Source organism: Rhinatrema bivittatum, chromosome 3 (genome assembly GCF_901001135.1).
Source record: "Rhinatrema bivittatum chromosome 3, aRhiBiv1.1, whole genome shotgun sequence".
In the NCBI taxonomy this organism is placed as follows: domain Eukaryota; kingdom Metazoa; phylum Chordata; class Amphibia; order Gymnophiona; family Rhinatrematidae; genus Rhinatrema; species Rhinatrema bivittatum.
In genome coordinates, this window is record NC_042617.1 from 327010731 (window position 1) to 327028335 (window position 17605).

Sequence of the window (17605 nt, forward strand, 5' to 3'; positions counted from 1 at the left end):
CAAAAGGACCACTTGGACCATCCAGTCTGCCCATTATTACTATTGCTGCCGCAGGCCACGTTCAGTCTCTGCTCTCTCTCCCCTCCCACCTCCTGTAACCTCAATAAGTAGGAAGCAGCTCCTAAAGAGATCCAGATTGTACTGTAATGTGATTTTAGGGATGTAGTCCCTTTGGTTGAGCATGAGGAGTTTGAGTACTAGTAAAGATTGGTTCTTTGGATTTCCAAGAATATAAATGTTGCTTCTGTAGCTCTCCCGGTCCCACCCAGGGTGAAAAACAGAGTCCCAAGCTGGGAGTGGGACCACAGACCAGTGAAAGCAGGTAGAGGCAGGGCAATCAGAGAACTTCCAGAGCCTCTGTGTAGAGATGGTAGGATGTTTGGTCATTATCCACTCTGAAATACCATGCATTTCTGTTCTGTTTGTGTCCCCCTGCAGTTTCCAGGCTTTGCATGAGTATCTATTCCTCCCTGCCTCCGAGGCTCTACGCTACTGATATGCAGTCTCCGAGAATACCAGGGCGGAAGCGAGGAAGGCCCCCACTCCATTCCAACCCCATGAAAATAGCGGTTCACAACCTCTACTCTGCATCGGCCGGCTCCCTCCCAGCAGTCAAGATCCCCAAGAAGAGGGGCCGCAAGCCTGGCTACAAGGTAGGACGTGGCAGTTCGCCCAGGCTGCTCTTCCCGCCACCTCTGTGATGTCAGTGTAACACAGCTTCCCTTCCACATTACCAGGGCCCTAGCGCCTGTGGGGAAAAAAAAACCCAACAAAACAATTGAGCTAAACTTGGGGGAGGGGGCAGCTTCAGCCCCGAGCTCAGATAAAATAAAGATAAAATAAACTACCATCTAATTTTTAAGTCCTGCAGTAAGTGGGAGGACTGTGTACTACCAGCACCTTGAAAGTGCGCCGCGTACTGACATGAAAAGAGAGGGGCACTCCCATAGCATCAACCTGGGATACCGGGTCAGAGTAAAGAGTCTCTCCTAGCACCTGCTGAGATACTGGGTCTTCCGTCTCTGAGCACGTCTGCTCATGGAGATGTTGCCAGGGTGAAAAGCGTCATATAATGTTACATTATTATTATTATGAGATGTTTATAAATAAAGATAGTGTTACATTATTATCATGATATGACCAAACCACAAACAGTCCAAGACATGTTACTCCCAACAATGGTGTGCCACATGCATCAATAATTATTAAATCAAATCAATATCGCATTAATCCTGGGTGCATGGGCAGAAGGGGGATGTGCTTCTTAATTACACACTGTTCTCCAGCTGCTCCTGGTTATTAAAGCAAAACTCATCTCTTTATCGCTGACTTTTCAGAAGACCCAACCAGCTCCCCTTCCCCTATTATCGTGAAATGAAAATTGCAGGTGATGGGAATCTGAAGCTTTTCTTCTATTCTAGAATTAAATAATGGAGTCGAAGCCGGGGGCGGGGGAGGGGAAGGATGTGTGTAGGGTTAAACTCATCCACCAGATTGTACTGTAATGTCATTTTAGGGATGCACAGCAGAAAAAATTTTGTTTCGTTTCAAAATTTGTTTTGTAGGGTCCTCAATTCATTTCTTTGGGTTCAAAACAAAAAAAATTGTTTTTCAGTATGATTAGGTTTTTTTTTTGTTTGCCATTAAAATCAAGAGGGGGAAGCATTACAGCCTATATTGGGCTCCATAATTGGGGTTTTCTAATAAATTGTCTTAAAACTTGTGGGAAGAAATCAAGAAAAGGGGGAAAAAACCTCCAAGGCACCTAGAAAGATTGTAGATTCTGGACAGTGGCACCAAAAGTGGCATGAATAGCCTACGACTCTGTAAAAGGGCAAAGGGGTACCAGCATTGGCAGGATATCACTGTCAGAGAAGCAAAGAAGCAGAAAAAGTGGGGCAAACACCCCAAAGCTCCAAAAAATGGCACCAGCAAGAGTGATGTGAACCTTTTGATGACCTTTCAAGTGGTAAACTGGCACCAAAAATGGCATCAACACGAAGGGGGAACAAAGGAGAAAAGGTGGCAGAAAAAAAAAAAATCCAAAACAAGGCAGGCACTGATGAAGGGGCCAAGCAGCACAAAAAGAGGCTTCAAGACTCCAAAGCAACATGAGAGGTGCAAAGCAGTTCCCCAAGACTGGGAAGGTGAAAGGTCTGGGGTACGACAGTAAGGCACAGTGACAAAAAGAGAACTCCAAGATGTAAGGTCTGTGCATGAAAGCAAGGCTGAGTGGCATAAAAACCCCAAGATGCAGGGTAGAACATGGACTTTCTTGTGAAATGGGCTTTCCAAATGAAAATGATATCACATTTAATACATGGAAATGGTTTCACAATGATAGGGGGTTTATAGTAAGTTAGGAGGCTTGTTTTTTACAGAAAAATATTCCCATATCCTGTATCTGCTTTGGCTGTTGCATTTACTGATTTTGTGATTTTGCATGAATTCCCTCTTACTACTCTAACCTCTTATGACTTTCAGTACAGTAAATGGATTCTCTTGAGCATTTTTAGTCTTGTGCCAGTACTTCTTCCTCTGAATGAGGGCTTTTTTTTGGACAAACCATCCCAGTGTAATCAACCATTCAACAAAATGGAAGAACCAGGCTAAGATTGTTGGAGGAAAGGAAGCCCTATAGAACAGATGCCATGGCCTGATAGTGAAAACTGTGTCTTTTATTGACTATTTTCAAATTATTGTACTGGGGACAAAAACCCCAGTAAGTAAAACAAACCAAGAAGAAAGCAAGTGTGGGGAAAAAAACCCCAAGATTCCAAAAGTGGGCACCAGCAACAGTGCCATGAACTTTTGATGGCATCTCAAGTGGCGAACTGGCACCAAAAGGTGATCAGTATCCTAGACAGCATGAAGGGGGAGGAAAGCATAAAAATTTATGAAGGACAAGTCTTCTGGAAGAGAACGCTTTCTTCTTTCAGTAGGAGAAGGTGGCGATGGTAAATCATCGGTGTCTTGAGATGAATTGACAGTCCAGGTGTCATAGTGATCAGCACCTGTCCCTGTAGGAACCTGAGAAGGACAGGACGATGGTATTCCTGAAGGTCCTGGTCTAGGATCTGAAGGCATCGAGGGAAGTACTGGAGGCAGCAATGCAGGCATCGAGGGCATGGATGGATGGATCGATGGGCGCATCAGCATCAGCAGGACTCCTGATGGAGGAATGCAGGATGGTGTTTCCCCTCCCGATGACAGGGTAAGCGGGGAAGGCACCAGAGCCATCGGTGACCCAGGATCCATCTCTGGAAAAGTGGCTATGAGCGCTCCCATCTTCGAAAACAGTGGTGCCAATGCTGCCAGAATGGCATCGATGGTCAGTTCTGCAACTGGCACCGATTTCAGCATCAGGGGACCTTGGAGTTTGTGCATCGCCTTATCGATGGCCTCCTGAACCATCCGGTCCAGTTCTTCACGGAGACCTTGAGCAAGCAGCCCCGGCTCTGGAAGGGAAGAAGGAGGCAGAGGCATAGCTGGAGGGACCACCGTTAAAGGCGGAGTCGTGGCTCCCGATACCCATCCGGGTGAGGGTGACCCGGTCGCAGAAAGGGTCGGTGCCTTTTCTGGACAGGGTTTCTTCAATGGCGGCTCGGACGATGGCAAGGTCAATGATTTTCCTTCTTCGATGGTTCAAGACTTCCGGTGTCGATGCTGATGTTTCTCTCTATGATCCCCTCAGTCCTGAGGGGGAGTAGAGGTCATCAAAGGCCGAGAAGTCATAGACGCCGGATGGTCACCGGCCGATGGCCGATACTGGCGCGAAGTGGCCAGTGCCGGTTCAGACGACATCGATACAATAGATGGTGTCAGAGTTTGAGAATGGAAGAGAAGTTCCATTTTCTCCATTCTGGCCTTGCGACCTTTTGGTGTCATTAAGCCACATTTGGTGCAAGTCAGGACATTATGCTCACATCCGAGACACATTACACAGATTTTATGTGGGTCTGTTATGGACATGGTGTGAGTACAGTCTGGGCACCGACGGAACCCCGACGCCATGACCTTTGAAAAATGTAGCCGTAGTACGGTCGACGGCCAGTAGGCTGCGAGTGCCAAACCCAACGGGAACCAACCAAAAACGGGTAAAAACTTACCGGAGTACCGTGGAGTCAAAAATTCGAAGGAGGGACCCCTGTGGGGTATGAAAGTTTTTAGTAATTCCGTGAGGAAAATTCCTGTCAGGAATCTCTGTGGCGCTCCTTAACCCGTGTGGCTACTGCTGCGCGGAAAAAAGAAGACTGAAGGGGGACCCCTGCTGGCTGCAGGTTTAGTGCCTTGCCGGGCATGCCCAGTAGGTACAAGTCAAAGTTCTAGAAACTTTGACAAAAGTGTTCCATGATTGGGCTCCATCCTGTGATGTCACCCATATGTGAGGACTACCATCCTGCTTGTCCTGTGAGAAACCAACAAGGGCCCTTACTTTAACGGTATGGGAAACTAAGAATGAGGGTAAGGATGGGTGAGGTGGCAGCACACCGCACAGAGCGGCAGTAGCCACAGCGGCATTCATGGAGCGGGATGCCAGTGAGTAACACCTTCATGGAGTGGAAGGTTGGAGAGCTGCCGCCTCACTGGGACAGCAGCAGCAAGAGGGGGAGTAACAGCATGAAGTGTCTGCTGGTAGGAGAGTAGGCCAGTCTTATAAAAGGCTGTATGGCACGGCTAGTGCTACTATAAGCTTGCCGGGCAGACTGGATGGCCATTTGGTCCTTTTCTGCCATCATTTCTGTGTGTTTCTAACCACGTGATTTAAAGCACGTTCGTATTTAAAGACTTACAAGAGAAGGAGTGGCCTGGTGTTGGAGCAATAGGCTGAGAACCAGGGTTCACACCCCACATCTTCCCCCTTCCCCACCCCTGACACTCCTTGTGATGTCTCTGCTTCATGATGGTGGGAGGCCCTAAGCAGGAGGAACATTCAAAAACTGAATGCTCAGGGTCATATTTGAGGACCGCGCCAGATCCCACAGCGCTATTTGCATTTCTGTTATCAGGCATAGGTTGACTTGTGTAAGTTTTTACACTATTTGACAGCCCCTTGGGTGGCGGGTAGGGAATTATGGTCATCATTAAGGGCATGAAGTCAAATTCAGAGCACATGATACAGGGTTTTGGAAAAAATCATGGTATATGACTCCCAAAATACTTTTGCAATCAGCATTTCTATAGCACTACTAGATGCATGCAGTGTTGAACAGATACATAAAAAGGGTCTGTCCCTGCTCCATGGAACTTACCATCTAGCCGAGACATGCAAACAAGGCAAATAAGTTCTAGTAATCACTTAAGCATTGTGCTGAAATATGCTTAATGTGAGAGGCTCAAGATCAGGCAGCATCAGGGATTTTGGATTTAAAAGCAATTTCAGAGAGCTGGAGGCTTTAGGCGGGACTTGAGCCTGGCCAGGAAAGGAGCAAGACACACCAACTCAGGAAGGCTATGATATAAGAATATAACATGAAAGGCATAGGACAAGCCATGCTAGAGCAGGAAAAAGGTCCATCGAGTCCAGCATCTTGTCTCCAACAGTGGCCAGTCTGGGTCACTTGGAAGGCCTGCAGACACCTGATTCCTGTCTGGCTTAATATTTATGGACCTGCCCTCCAGAAACTTGTCCACATTTTTCTTACACTCAGCTATACTTTTGGCCTGGTCCACATTCTCTGGCAACAGTTTCCATAGCTTAATTGTCCGTTGATGAAAAAATACTTTCTTAAAATTTGATTTAAATCTGCCACTAGTTAGTTTCATGGAATGTGTGCTGGTCCTATCATTTTTGATAAAGTAAATAACTGATCCCTATTAACTTATTCTATACCACTTTTGTTAACCTCTATCATATCTCCCCTCAGCCGTTTCTTCTCCAAGCTGAAGAGTCCTAACCTCTTTAGCCTTTCTTCATAGGGGAATTGTTCCATCCCCTTTATCATTTTGGTTGCCTTTCTCTGTACCTTCTATAATTCTGCTATATCTTTTTTGAGCTGGAGAGACCAGAACTGCACACAATAGTCAAGCTGCAATCGCAAAGTGAAGCAATATCAAGGCATTATGATATTCTCTGTTTTATTCTCTATTCTTTTCCAAATAATTCCTAACCATCTATTTGCTTTTTTGACCTCTGCGGCACACTGAACCAAGGATTTCAACATATTGTCCACAGTAACTCTGAAGTCTTTATCCTGCATGGTGACTCCTAATTTGAAACACAAGATTGTATACCTAGAATAGGAATGATTTTTCCCTATGTACATCGCTTTGCATTCATCCATATTAAATTTTATCTGGTCATTTAGATGCCCAGTTCCCCAGTCTCGCAAGGTCCTGCAATTCCTCATAGTCTGCATGTATTTTAACACTTTGAATAATTTTGTGTCTTCTGAAAATGTGATCACCCTCACTAGTTGCTTGCTTTTCCAGAGCTGCAAGAACCAATGCGCAGAGTCTGGAGTTAGCAATGGAGAAGAAGGGAACAGAGAGGAGCAGCCTGCCCGATGACCCGAGGTCACAAGAAGAACATAAGAAGTGCCATGTTGAGTCAGACCAAGGTCTATTAAGCCCAGCATCCTGTCTCCGGCAGTGGCCAACCTGAGTCACAAGGACTCAGGGGATCTTTTCTTCTGTCTTACTCCCAGGGATAAGCGCTGGCTTTCTCACACCTACTTGACTAATAACTGTTTAAGGACTTTTCCTCAGGAATTTGTCCAACCCTCTTTTGAACCCCACTATGTTAGTTTCTTTGAAAACGTCCTCCAGCAACAGATTCCATAGCTTGATTGTACACTAATGGGCTAATTTTCAAAGGCCGGCGGGCGTAAAAACCAGGAGATACACAAGTGGCCAGGCTGTGCACCACACGCATTTTGAAAAAGCCCCAACCATGCGCATACCTCCTGGTACGCACTGAAGGCCAGCTTGATTAAAAAGGGGCGGGCTGGGGGCGGGGTCTGGGCGGGGCCTGTAGGCACTGTCCTGCTGTAGCGTGCGCCAGCAGCTGGCCGGCCCATGCAATCTACTACGGCTCTGGGGAGCAGGTAGGTACTGAAAAAAAAAAACTAGCTAGACGGATTTTAGGGTTCAGGGAGGATAGGGGAAAAGGCTGGAAGGGTAGGTAGAGGAACTGGTCAAGGGCCTAGTCCTTCACGGTAAGCATCTTGTAAAATTCACCCCCTCGTGCAGTCATGCGCATGCCAATATAAAATCGGGTGTGCATATGCGCACGGGTAGCAGATTTTATAACATGTGCACGTTTATCTGGCTAACTTTGCAATCTGGACAATGTCTGATTATAAGAACATAAGAACATGCCATACTGGGTCAGACCAAGGGTCCATCAAGCCCAGCATCCTGTTTCCAACAGAGGCCAATCCAGGCCATAAGAACCTGGCAAGTACCCAAAAAAATAAGTCTATCCCATGTTATTGTCGCTAGTAATAGCAGTGGCTATTTTCTAAGTCAACTTAATTAATAGCAGGTAATGGTCTTCTCCTCCAAGAACTTATCCAATCCTTTTTAAACACAGCTATACTAACTGCACTAACCACATCCCCTGGAAAAAATTCCAGAGTTTAATTGTACGTTGAGTAAAAAAGAACTTTCTCCGATTAGTTTTAAATGTGCCGCATGCTAACTTCATGGAGTGCCCCCTAGTCCTTCTATTATCTGAAAGAATAAATAACCGATTCATATTTACCCGTTCTAGACTTCTCATGATTTTAAATACCTCTATCATATCCCCCCTCAGCCATCTCTTCTCCAAGCTGAAAAGTCCTAACCTCTTTAGTCTTTCTTCATAGGGGAGGTGTTCCGTGCCCCTTATCATTTTGGTTGCCCTTTTCTGTACCTTCTCCATCGCAATTATATCTTTTTTGAGATGCAGCAACTAGAATTGTACACAGTACTCAAAGTGCGGTCTCACTATGGAGCGATACAGAGGCATTTTGACATTTGCTGATTTATTCACCATTCCCTTTCTAATAATTCCTAACATTCTGTTTGCTTTTTTGACTGCCGCAGCACACTGAACCGACGATTTCAATGTGTTATCCACTATGACGCCTAGATCTCTTTCTTGGGTGGTAGCTCCTAATATGGAACAAAACATCGTGTAACTATAGCATGGGTTATTTTTCCCTATATGCATCACCTTGCACTTATTCACATTAAATTTCATCTGCCATTTGGATGCCCAATTTTCCAGTCTAACAAGATCCTCCTGCAGTTTATCACAATCTGCTTGTGATTTAATTACTCTGAATAATTTTGTATCATTTGCAAATTTGATTACCTCACTCATCGTATTCCTTTCCAGATCATTTATAAATATATTGAAAAGCACAGGTCCCAGTACAAATCCCTGAGGCACTCCACTGCCTACCCCCCTCCACTGAGAAAATTGTTCATTTAATCCTACTCTGTTTCCTGTCTTTTAACCAGTTTGTAATCTATGAAAGAGCATCGCCACCTATCCCATGACTTTTTACTTTTCCTAGAAGCCTCTCATGAGGAACTTTGATAAATGCCTTCTGAAAATCCAAATATACTACATCTACCGGTTCACCTTTATCTACATGTTTATTAACCCCTTCAAAAACGTGAAGCAGATTTGTGAGGCAAGGCTTGCCTTGGGTAAAGCCATGCTAATGTTGTTCCATTAAACCATGTCTTTCTATATGTTCTGTGATTTTGATCTTTAGAACTTTCCACTATTTTTCCTGGCACTGAAGTAAGGCTAACTGGTCTGTAATTTCCCAGATCGCCCCTGGAGCCCTTTTTAAATATTGGGGTTACATTAGCCACCCTCCAGTCTTCAGGTACAATGGACGATTTTAATGATAGGTTACAAATTTTTACTAATAGATCTTACATTTCATTTTTTAATTCCTTCAGAACCCTGGGGTGTATACCATCCGGTCCAGGTGATTTACTACTCTTCAGTTTGTCAATCAGGCCTACCACATCTGCTATGTTTACCTTGATTTAGTTCAGCCCATCTGAATCATTACCCATGAAAACCTTCTTCAGAATGGGTATCTCCCCTTCATCCTCTTCAGTAAATACAGAAGCAAAGAAAAGCAAGTTTGCTTACCGTAGACGATGTTTCCGTAGATAGCAGGATGAATTAGCCATGCTGTCATGGGATCTGTCAATCAGGCCCGGGAGGCGGAGCTTGTCAAAGCAGAGAACAGAGCTTTGCTCTCTGCGGCTGCGCGTATGTTCCCGCGCAGGAAAGTAACGGACTCTCCTCAGTCTGTAATTAAGCTGTAGTGTAGTCGAAGACTAGGTGACTGCCAGGGAGGAGGGTGGGTCAGCATGGCTAATTCATCCTGCTATCTACGGAAACATCGTCTACGGTAAGCAAACTTGCTTTTTCCCGTCGATAGTAGGGCTGAATTAGCCATGCTGTCATGGGAGTCCAAAGCTCCCGATCACGTCATATATGACATATGTGGTTGGACGTGATCATTGACAGTGTGGCAGTCACTGTGGACAGGAGGATAGAGAGTGCAGTATTGCTTGCCCTATCTTCGCATCCGTGGTTGCTTGCTGGTCAAGGCAGTAATGAGATGTGAAGGTATGCAGTGATGACCATGTAGCTGCCTTACAAATGTCAATGGGTTGCACATTCTTCAGGTGTGCTAAGGATGTTGCTACTGCTCTGACTTGGTGAGCTTTAGGAGTAGATTGTAAATGTAAATTCTGCTTGTCATAGCAGAATTTGATGCATTGCGCTATCCAACTGGAGATGGTGCGTTTGGCTACTGGCTGTCCAGGAGCCTTCGGGTCGTAGGAAACAAAGAGTTGAGAAACACGGGAGTCCGAGTTCGTCCTTTCTTTGTAGTGTGTTAAAGCTCTTTTACAATCCAATGTGTGCAGTAGCTTTTCCCTATCGTTTGCATGAGGTTTAGGGAAAAATATTGGTAATTCCATTGACTGATTGAGATGGAATGGGGTAACTACCTTTGGTAGGAAGGATGGGTGAGTTCGTAGAACTACCTTTTGTTGATGAAATTGTAAGTATGGAGGATAGTGGACCAAAGCTTGTAACTCACTAACTCTTCGTGCTGATGTTACTGCAACCAGGAATACCACCTTCCAAGTGAGGTATTTCATGTGTACTGAGTCCATAGGTTCAAATGGAGAAAGCATGAGCTGTTCCAGAACTATGTTGAGGTTCCAAGGGACTGGAGGTTTGGATACCGGAGGACGAATGTGTGTTAACCCCTTTATGAAACGAGTCAATAATGGGTGATTGGATATAGGAATGTCATTGATTGGTCTATGATAGGCGCCTATGGCGCTGAGATGAACTCTGATGGATGATGTTGCTAGTCCAACTACATATAGAGAATGAAGATAATCAATGAGCAATTCCGGGGAGCAGTCCAATGGCGGTACACCTTTGGAAGTGCACCAGGTAGAGTAGCGTTTCCATTTATAGCTATAATTTTTCCTGGTTGAGAATTTTCTTGATTGTAACAAGATGAATTGTGCTGAAGTGGAAACTCCTTGTTCTGTCAGGAGGAGCCTTTCAATCTCCAAGCTGTTAAGTGTAGAGATGAGTGTAGCGGGTGTAGAAGTGTTCCTTGATCTTGGCTGAGAAGATCTTGACGATTCGGTAATAGAATTGGATCCTTGATGGATAGTCGAAGTAGGAAACTGTACCATGGTTGCCTCGGCCATGCTGGGGCTATGAGTATCAGTTGAGCTTTGTCCGCTATGCACTTCTGAATTGTTCTTGTTATGAGAGGTATGGGAGGAAAGGCATACAGAAGGCCTGTCGTCCACGGAATGAGGAAGGCATCTTGAGCAATCCTGAATTGGCTTGGCCTTATCGAGCAGAATTGGGAAACTTGAGAATTGATCTCTGTTGCAAAGAGATCTATGGAAGGTGTCCCCCACTGTAGAAATATGTCCTGGACTACTTCTGAGTTGAGTGTCCATTCGTGGGGATGAAAGATGCGGCTTAGCCTGTCCGCTCTTGTGTTTGCAACTCCTGGTAGGTAAGTTGCTTGTAGGTGTATGCAATTTTTGTGAGCATGTTCGAAGATTGTCAGGGTCTCTTTGCAGAGGGGCCATGAACCGGACCCTCCTTGTTTGTTGATGTAAAACATCGCTACTTGGTTGTCTGTGTAGATCATGACCCTGCGTCCCTTCAGGTGGTCTTGGAAGACTCACAATGCATTGCGAATCGCTCTGAGTTCCAGTAGATTTATTTGTAGATTCTGTTCTGAGAGTGTCCATAACCCTTGGGTTTCGTAAGTCTCGAGGTGTGCACCCCATCCCTTGCGAGATGCATCTGTGGTTAGGACTGCATTGTGAGGAGGGGGGCTGAACAGTGCTCCCTTGGACATGGTGGAGTCTAGGAGCCACCATGCTATATCTTTTTTCATTTCTGCAGTCAGCAATACTTTTTGCGTCAATGGTTGTGAATGCTGTTTCCACTGTCGTTTCAGACCCCATTGTAGGCGTCTCATGTGTAGCCTGGTGTTGGGCACCATGAAATTCGCCGCTGCCATGTGGCCCAAATTTACCAGGACTTGTCTTGCTGACGGCCTCTGAGTATGTTTCAAGTTGTGCAGAAGTTGACGGAAATGTGATATTCTGTCGTCTGGGAGGTATGCCCTGTTGCACATAGTGTCCAGGCATGCGCCTATGAACTGTAACTGCTGTGTTGGTTGTAGATGTGATTTCTGAAAATTTATCACCAACCCTAGTTGTTGTAAGCAAAGTATCACACGATTGAGGTGATCTTGTAAGATATTCGGAGTTGAGGCTATTATTAGCCAATCGTCCAGGTATGGAAAGATGGTTATACCTTGTTTCCTGAGATGAGCCACCACCACTATCATGCATTTGGTGAAAACTCTGGGTGCAGCCGATAGTCCAAAGGGAAGAACTTTGTACTGGTAGTGTTGATGTCTGTAGCGAAAGCACAGGTAATGCCACGAGGATGGATGGATTGGAATGTGCGTGTAAGCATCCTTCAGATCGATGGAGCACATCCAATCGTTGGTTTGAATGAGAGGAAGAATTGACTTCAACGATACCATTTTGAATTTCTCCTTGGTGAGAAATTTGTTCAACTCCCTTAGGTCTAGTATGGGGCGAAGGCCTCCAGACTTCTTGGGTATGAGGAAGTACGGGGAATAAAATGCTGCTAGTTTGGGGTGTGGGTGGATTTGTCGAATTGCTTGTTGTTTGCGAAGTAAAGCAATTTCCTCCCCCAGTTGTGGATGGGAATTGTAAATCTTGAGTGTGGAAAGATGAGGCAAGATGGGTTTTGTTACAAATTGGAGTTGGTAGCCTTGACGTACTATTTCCAGAACCCATTGATCTGATGTTATTATTTCCCAGGCTTTCAGGCAAGCACAAATTCTGCCTGGAGGAGCTTGATGTTGTGGTGGCGGCTGAATCACTAAAAAGATGAAGTTGGCTTTACAGCAGTAGTCGGCTGTTGTGCCTGTTGCCTTTGGTTACGTGGTTTACCTCTTCGTTGATTTGAGGTATTATTTTGTGGAGCAGGACGTTGGTAGGCAGGGTATGGCTGCGTACGAAAAGATTGATAAGATCTATAGGGCCTTCTGCCATATGATTGTCTACGGGTAGACCCCACATAACGACGGGTAGTCGAGTAAATGGGATTTGATGTTAGAGATTGTACTGCTAGAGCTTCCTCTTTTAATTTACTTACTGCGTCCTGGAACTTTTCTCCGAACAAGTTATCTCCCGTGCATGGGAGGTTCGTTAGTTTCACATGCAAGTCGTCTCTTATGGAACTTGAACGTAACCATGCTAGTCTGCGGGCTGCAATAGCTGCTGCAGACGCTCTGGATGACGTTTCATGTGCTTCATAGATTGATCTCAATAGATGTCGAGAACATTCTTCCATATCATGAAGAGGTTGAGGTATTTGTTCCGCTACTGAGGAATGTATACCTTTCATAGCTTGCATACACTCATACAGATATTGCACCATATAGAACTGATGTTGCATAATTCTTGCCGTTAACATTGAATTATGGTATATTTTCCTACCAAATTCATCCAAATATTTGTTGTCTTTCCCTGGGGGGAAAGTAGTGTGCAGTTTTGTTTTCTTGAATCTTTGCAACGCCGACTCTACTACGACTGATCGTGAGGCAATTGTGGTAGAGTGTATAGTGATGCTTTCTTCATACGAAATTTCATGTCTGTTTTCTTAGAAACAGCTGCAGTTGTATAAGGCGTTTCCCAGGACTTTTGTAATACAGAATGTAGAATTTCTTGAGGTGGAAGAGATGTTGGTTCCACCTGAGTATCAAATATCTTTAGAAGTCCGAGAGTTTCCGCTCTAGGGTCTGCTTCTTTTTGTACCTCTAGGTGTAGAATTGTACCCATTTTTTCTATGAATTTTGGGTATGTAAGGTCTTCAGGAGGCGAATGTGGCTCCTGTATTTGGTCCTGTGTGTCTGACAGACATCCCACCGATGATGATGGGGATGTTTGTATTGAAGGAGAATCAAAATATGTATCCTGTAGATGAGTAGGTGAAGTTGGTTGGTTTGTCCTGGGAGATGTTGGTGGTTCCGCCGACTGCTCTTCATTAGACTGTGCTTTATGTTTTATAGCATTGTCCTCAGAAGTATTATATATTTTAAAAGATGATTGAAGCGTCTCGTAGAATCCTTCTAGAGACTGCGACAATTGAAAAAATGCTTCTCTTGTATGAGAGGGCATTATCATACGATTGTCTTGTTGTTTTGGAATAATTGTTGGAGGTGACGTTGTAGGAACCTCTCTATCTCTCCGTGTCTTTTCGTCTGGAGCATTTTTGAGAACTTCTGAATCTGAAGAAGTGTTAGAGGAGAGAATTTGTACCGGTTTTCTTAATGAGCCGGTAGTAGACGGAACTTTATGAGATGATTTAGAAGTCGAAGGACTCATGTCCCATGTCGCACTCCTCTTTTTTAATCTTTTAGAATGGGAGTGATGTGAGTACTTATGATAGTCCTCAGATGCAGACTCCGTATCTGTGACTTCCGTCTCGGAAGAAAAGGTGTGTGAAGGGTATCGTTTTCGCTTCAACTTCCTCTTTAATTTTTGAGGCGAGTAATTGTGGTCTCTACGCCCAGATCTTGATGTATGCGCTGAATTAGATTTATGCGCGGATATGTGTTTACGCGCAGATGTAGAGGTATGCGCAGGTATGCGCGTATGCACGACTGTAGACTCATGCTCACTTGCATGTCTGTGCGCGGAAGTAGAATTGTGCGCGGTTGTAGTTTTATGCGCATGTTTCTTTGATTCCAAGCGCACAGGGTTTTTCGGCGCCGTGCGCATAAGTTTCTTCATAGTCGGCGCCATGCGCTCAAATGTTTTCGGCGCAGTGCGTACAGGATTTTTCGGCGTCATGCGCGTAAGTGTTTCCGGCGCCATGCGCTCAAATGTCTTCGGCGCCGTGCGTACAGGTGTTTCTGGCGCCGTGCGCATATTTAGTCGGCGCGGTAGTTTTCTCTGCGCCGTGCGCACCGGAATCGCTAAGTTGTGCGCAGACTCTGACTTTGGCGCCGGTATATGCGCATTTGGCGCCATAGGCGCAGAAGTCTTCGGCGCGGAGGAATCCTCCTCCGATGAGGTACGTTGCGGCTCTACAGGCACTGGGGATTTAGTAGGACCCACTGGCCTTTGATTTTTTGCTTTCCTCTTACCTCCTATAGTGGAGGACTTAGGTTTAAACGGCAAAGATTTCTTCTTTGACGGAGCCGATGAAGTGAACGGGCCAGGCGAAGAATGAGCCTCTGATGGATCGCGGGAGGCAAAAAGTTCCTGAAGCCTATAGGCCCTCTGTTTTAATGCTCGTGGTGACATTTTTGAACAAAACTCACATTTTTCTGTATGGTGATGCGGCCCGAGACATTGATAACAGCGATCATGTCCATCCGTTACCGACATCCGTTTTCCACAGCCACAGGGTTTAAACCCGGGTTTAGACATTTTATTTCTGTTTTTTAAAAACTGAGGAGAATAACAGCTCCGCGTGCGTTCCCGCTCGCGGAAAAAACAGACTGAGGAGAGTCTGTTACTTTCCTGCGCGGGAACATACGCGCAGCCGCAGAGAGCAAAGCTCTGTTCTCTGCTTTGACAAGCTCCGCCTCCCGGGCCTGATTGACAGATCCCATGACAGCATGGCTAATTCAGCCCTGCTATCGACGGGAAAATCATTTAATATTTCCATGATGGCCTTATCTTCTCTAAGTGCCCCTTTAACACCTCGATCATCTAACGGTCCAATTGACTCCCTCGCAGGCTTTCTGCTTCGGATATATTTTTAAAAGTTTTTCCTGTGAGTTTTTGCCTCTACGCCAATTTCTTTTCTAATTCTCTCTTAGCCTGTCTTATCAATGTCTTACATTTAACTTGCCAACGCTTATGCTTTATCCTATTTTCTTCCGTTGGATCCTTCTTTCAATTTTTGAATGAAGATCTTTTGGCTAAAATAGCCTCTTTCACCTCATCTTTTAACCATGCTGGTAATCGTTTTGCCTTCCTTCCACCTTTCTTAATGCATTGAATACATCTGGACTGTGCTTCTAGGATGGTATTTTTTCACAATGTCCATGCCTCTTGCACACTTTTTACCTTTGTAGCTACTCCTGTTAGTTTTTTTTCTAACTATTTTTCTCATTTTATCAGTTTCCCTTTTGAAAGGTTAGCACTAGAGCCATGGATTTGCTTACTGTCCTCCTTCCAGTCATTAATTCAAATTTGATCATATAATGATCACTATTGCCAAGCGGCACCACCACCTTTACCGCTCTCATGAAATCCTGTGCTCCACTGAGAATGAGATCTAAAATTGCTCCCTCTGTCGTCAGTTCCTGAACCAATTGCTCCATAAAACTGTCATTTATTCCATCTAGGAACTTTATCTCTCTGGCATGTCCCGATGTTACATTTCCCTAGTCAATAATGGGGTAATTGAAATCTCCCATTATTACTGCACTACCAATTTATGGACCTCTATGTTTTTTATGAGATGCACACAATACCCATGGTGTGGTTGCACCTTGGATTGATATAAAGGTATTATAATATTCTCAGTTTTGCTTTCTATTCCTTTCCAAATAATTATTCTTGATCACCATCATCACCGCACACTGATCCAAGGATGTCTACATATTGTCCACAAGGATTCCGAGGTCCTTTGTATGAGTGGTGACTCCTAACATGGAACCCAGCATTGTGTAACTGTAGTAGGGATTATTTTTCACTACGTGCATTACTTTGCACTTCTCCACATTAAATTTCTGTTAAATAAGTAAATAAATAAATTGCATCTGCCATTTATTTATTTGTTCATTTATTTTTACAAGCTTATATTCCTCAACTTCCATGGATTGTGTTCACCATGGATTACAGTGCAGTAAAATCTCATAAAAATACATAAAATCAAACAACATCATTAAACAATCTGGAAATGGGAACGACAAATGAGGTGATCAAATTTGCAGATGACACAAAATTATTCAAAGGTGTTAAATCACAAGAGGATTGTGAGAAATTGCAAGAAGACATTGTAAAAGTGAGAGAATGGGCATGCAAATGGAAAATTAAATTTAATGTGGACAAGTGCAAAGTGATGTACTTAGGGAAGAGTAACCCAAATTATAGCTACAAAATGCAAAGTTCTACATTGGGAGTCACCACCCAGGAAAAGGATCTAGGTGTCATCATTGATATGTAGAAATCTTCAGCTCAGTGTGCAGCAGCAGCAGCCAAGAAAGCAAATAGAATGCTAGGGATCATTAGGAAAGGAATGGAGAATAAAACAGAGATTATCTTAATGCCTCTGTATTGCTCCATGGTGCAGCCTCATTTCGAGTATTGTGTGCAGTTCCGGTCACCAGATCTCTTGAAAGAAATAGCAGAATTAGAAAAGGTACAGAGAAAGGTGACCAAAATGGTAAAGAGAATAGAACAATTCTCCTATGAAGAAAGGGTAAAGAGGTTAGGACTCTTCAACTTGGAGAAGAGATGGCTGAAGGGAGATATGATAGAGGACTATAAGAGAATGAGTGGAATGGAATGAGTAAACGTTAATCAGTTGTTTACTCTTTTAAAAAGCACAAAGACCAGGGGACACACAATGACGTTACTGGATAATACATATAAAACTATTAAGAGAAAATATTTTTTGACTCAATGCATAATTAAGCTCTGGAATTTGTTGCCAGAGGATGTGGTGACAGCTGTTAGTATAGATGCATTTAAAAAAAATTTGGACCAGTTCCTGGAGGAAAAGTCCATTAACCATTATTAAGGGAGAGTTGCAGGCATCCGCTGCTTATTCTTGGGATAAGCAGCTTGGAATCTATTTATCCCTTGGGATCCTGCCAGGTATTTGTGTGACCTGGCTTGGCCATTGTTGGAAACAGCATTCTGGGCTTGATGGACCCTTGATCTGACCCAGTATGGCAAATCACATAAAACAATAATAAATAAAACATCAAAATAATACATCAGCAAAATAAAATTACACATGCCTGCACAGAGGGGTAACTGTTGTGAGCCTGCCTGCGACAGGCGCGGGCAGTCTCCCTACCTTCTTTCT

The 17605-nt window shown here is 44.3% G+C and overlaps 1 protein-coding gene across 1 annotated transcript in view; it reads left to right on the forward strand.

The window, feature by feature from the left end:
• SCML4 (Scm polycomb group protein like 4) overlaps positions 1-17605 on the forward strand; it is a 193912-nt gene that overhangs the window by 60620 nt on the left and 115687 nt on the right. The window contains exon 2 of the mRNA XM_029595315.1: positions 439-653. Within this exon, the coding sequence (XP_029451175.1) occupies positions 453-653 (201 nt within the window). The 5' untranslated portion in view covers positions 439-452. The remainder of the gene's footprint in view (positions 1-438; positions 654-17605) is intronic.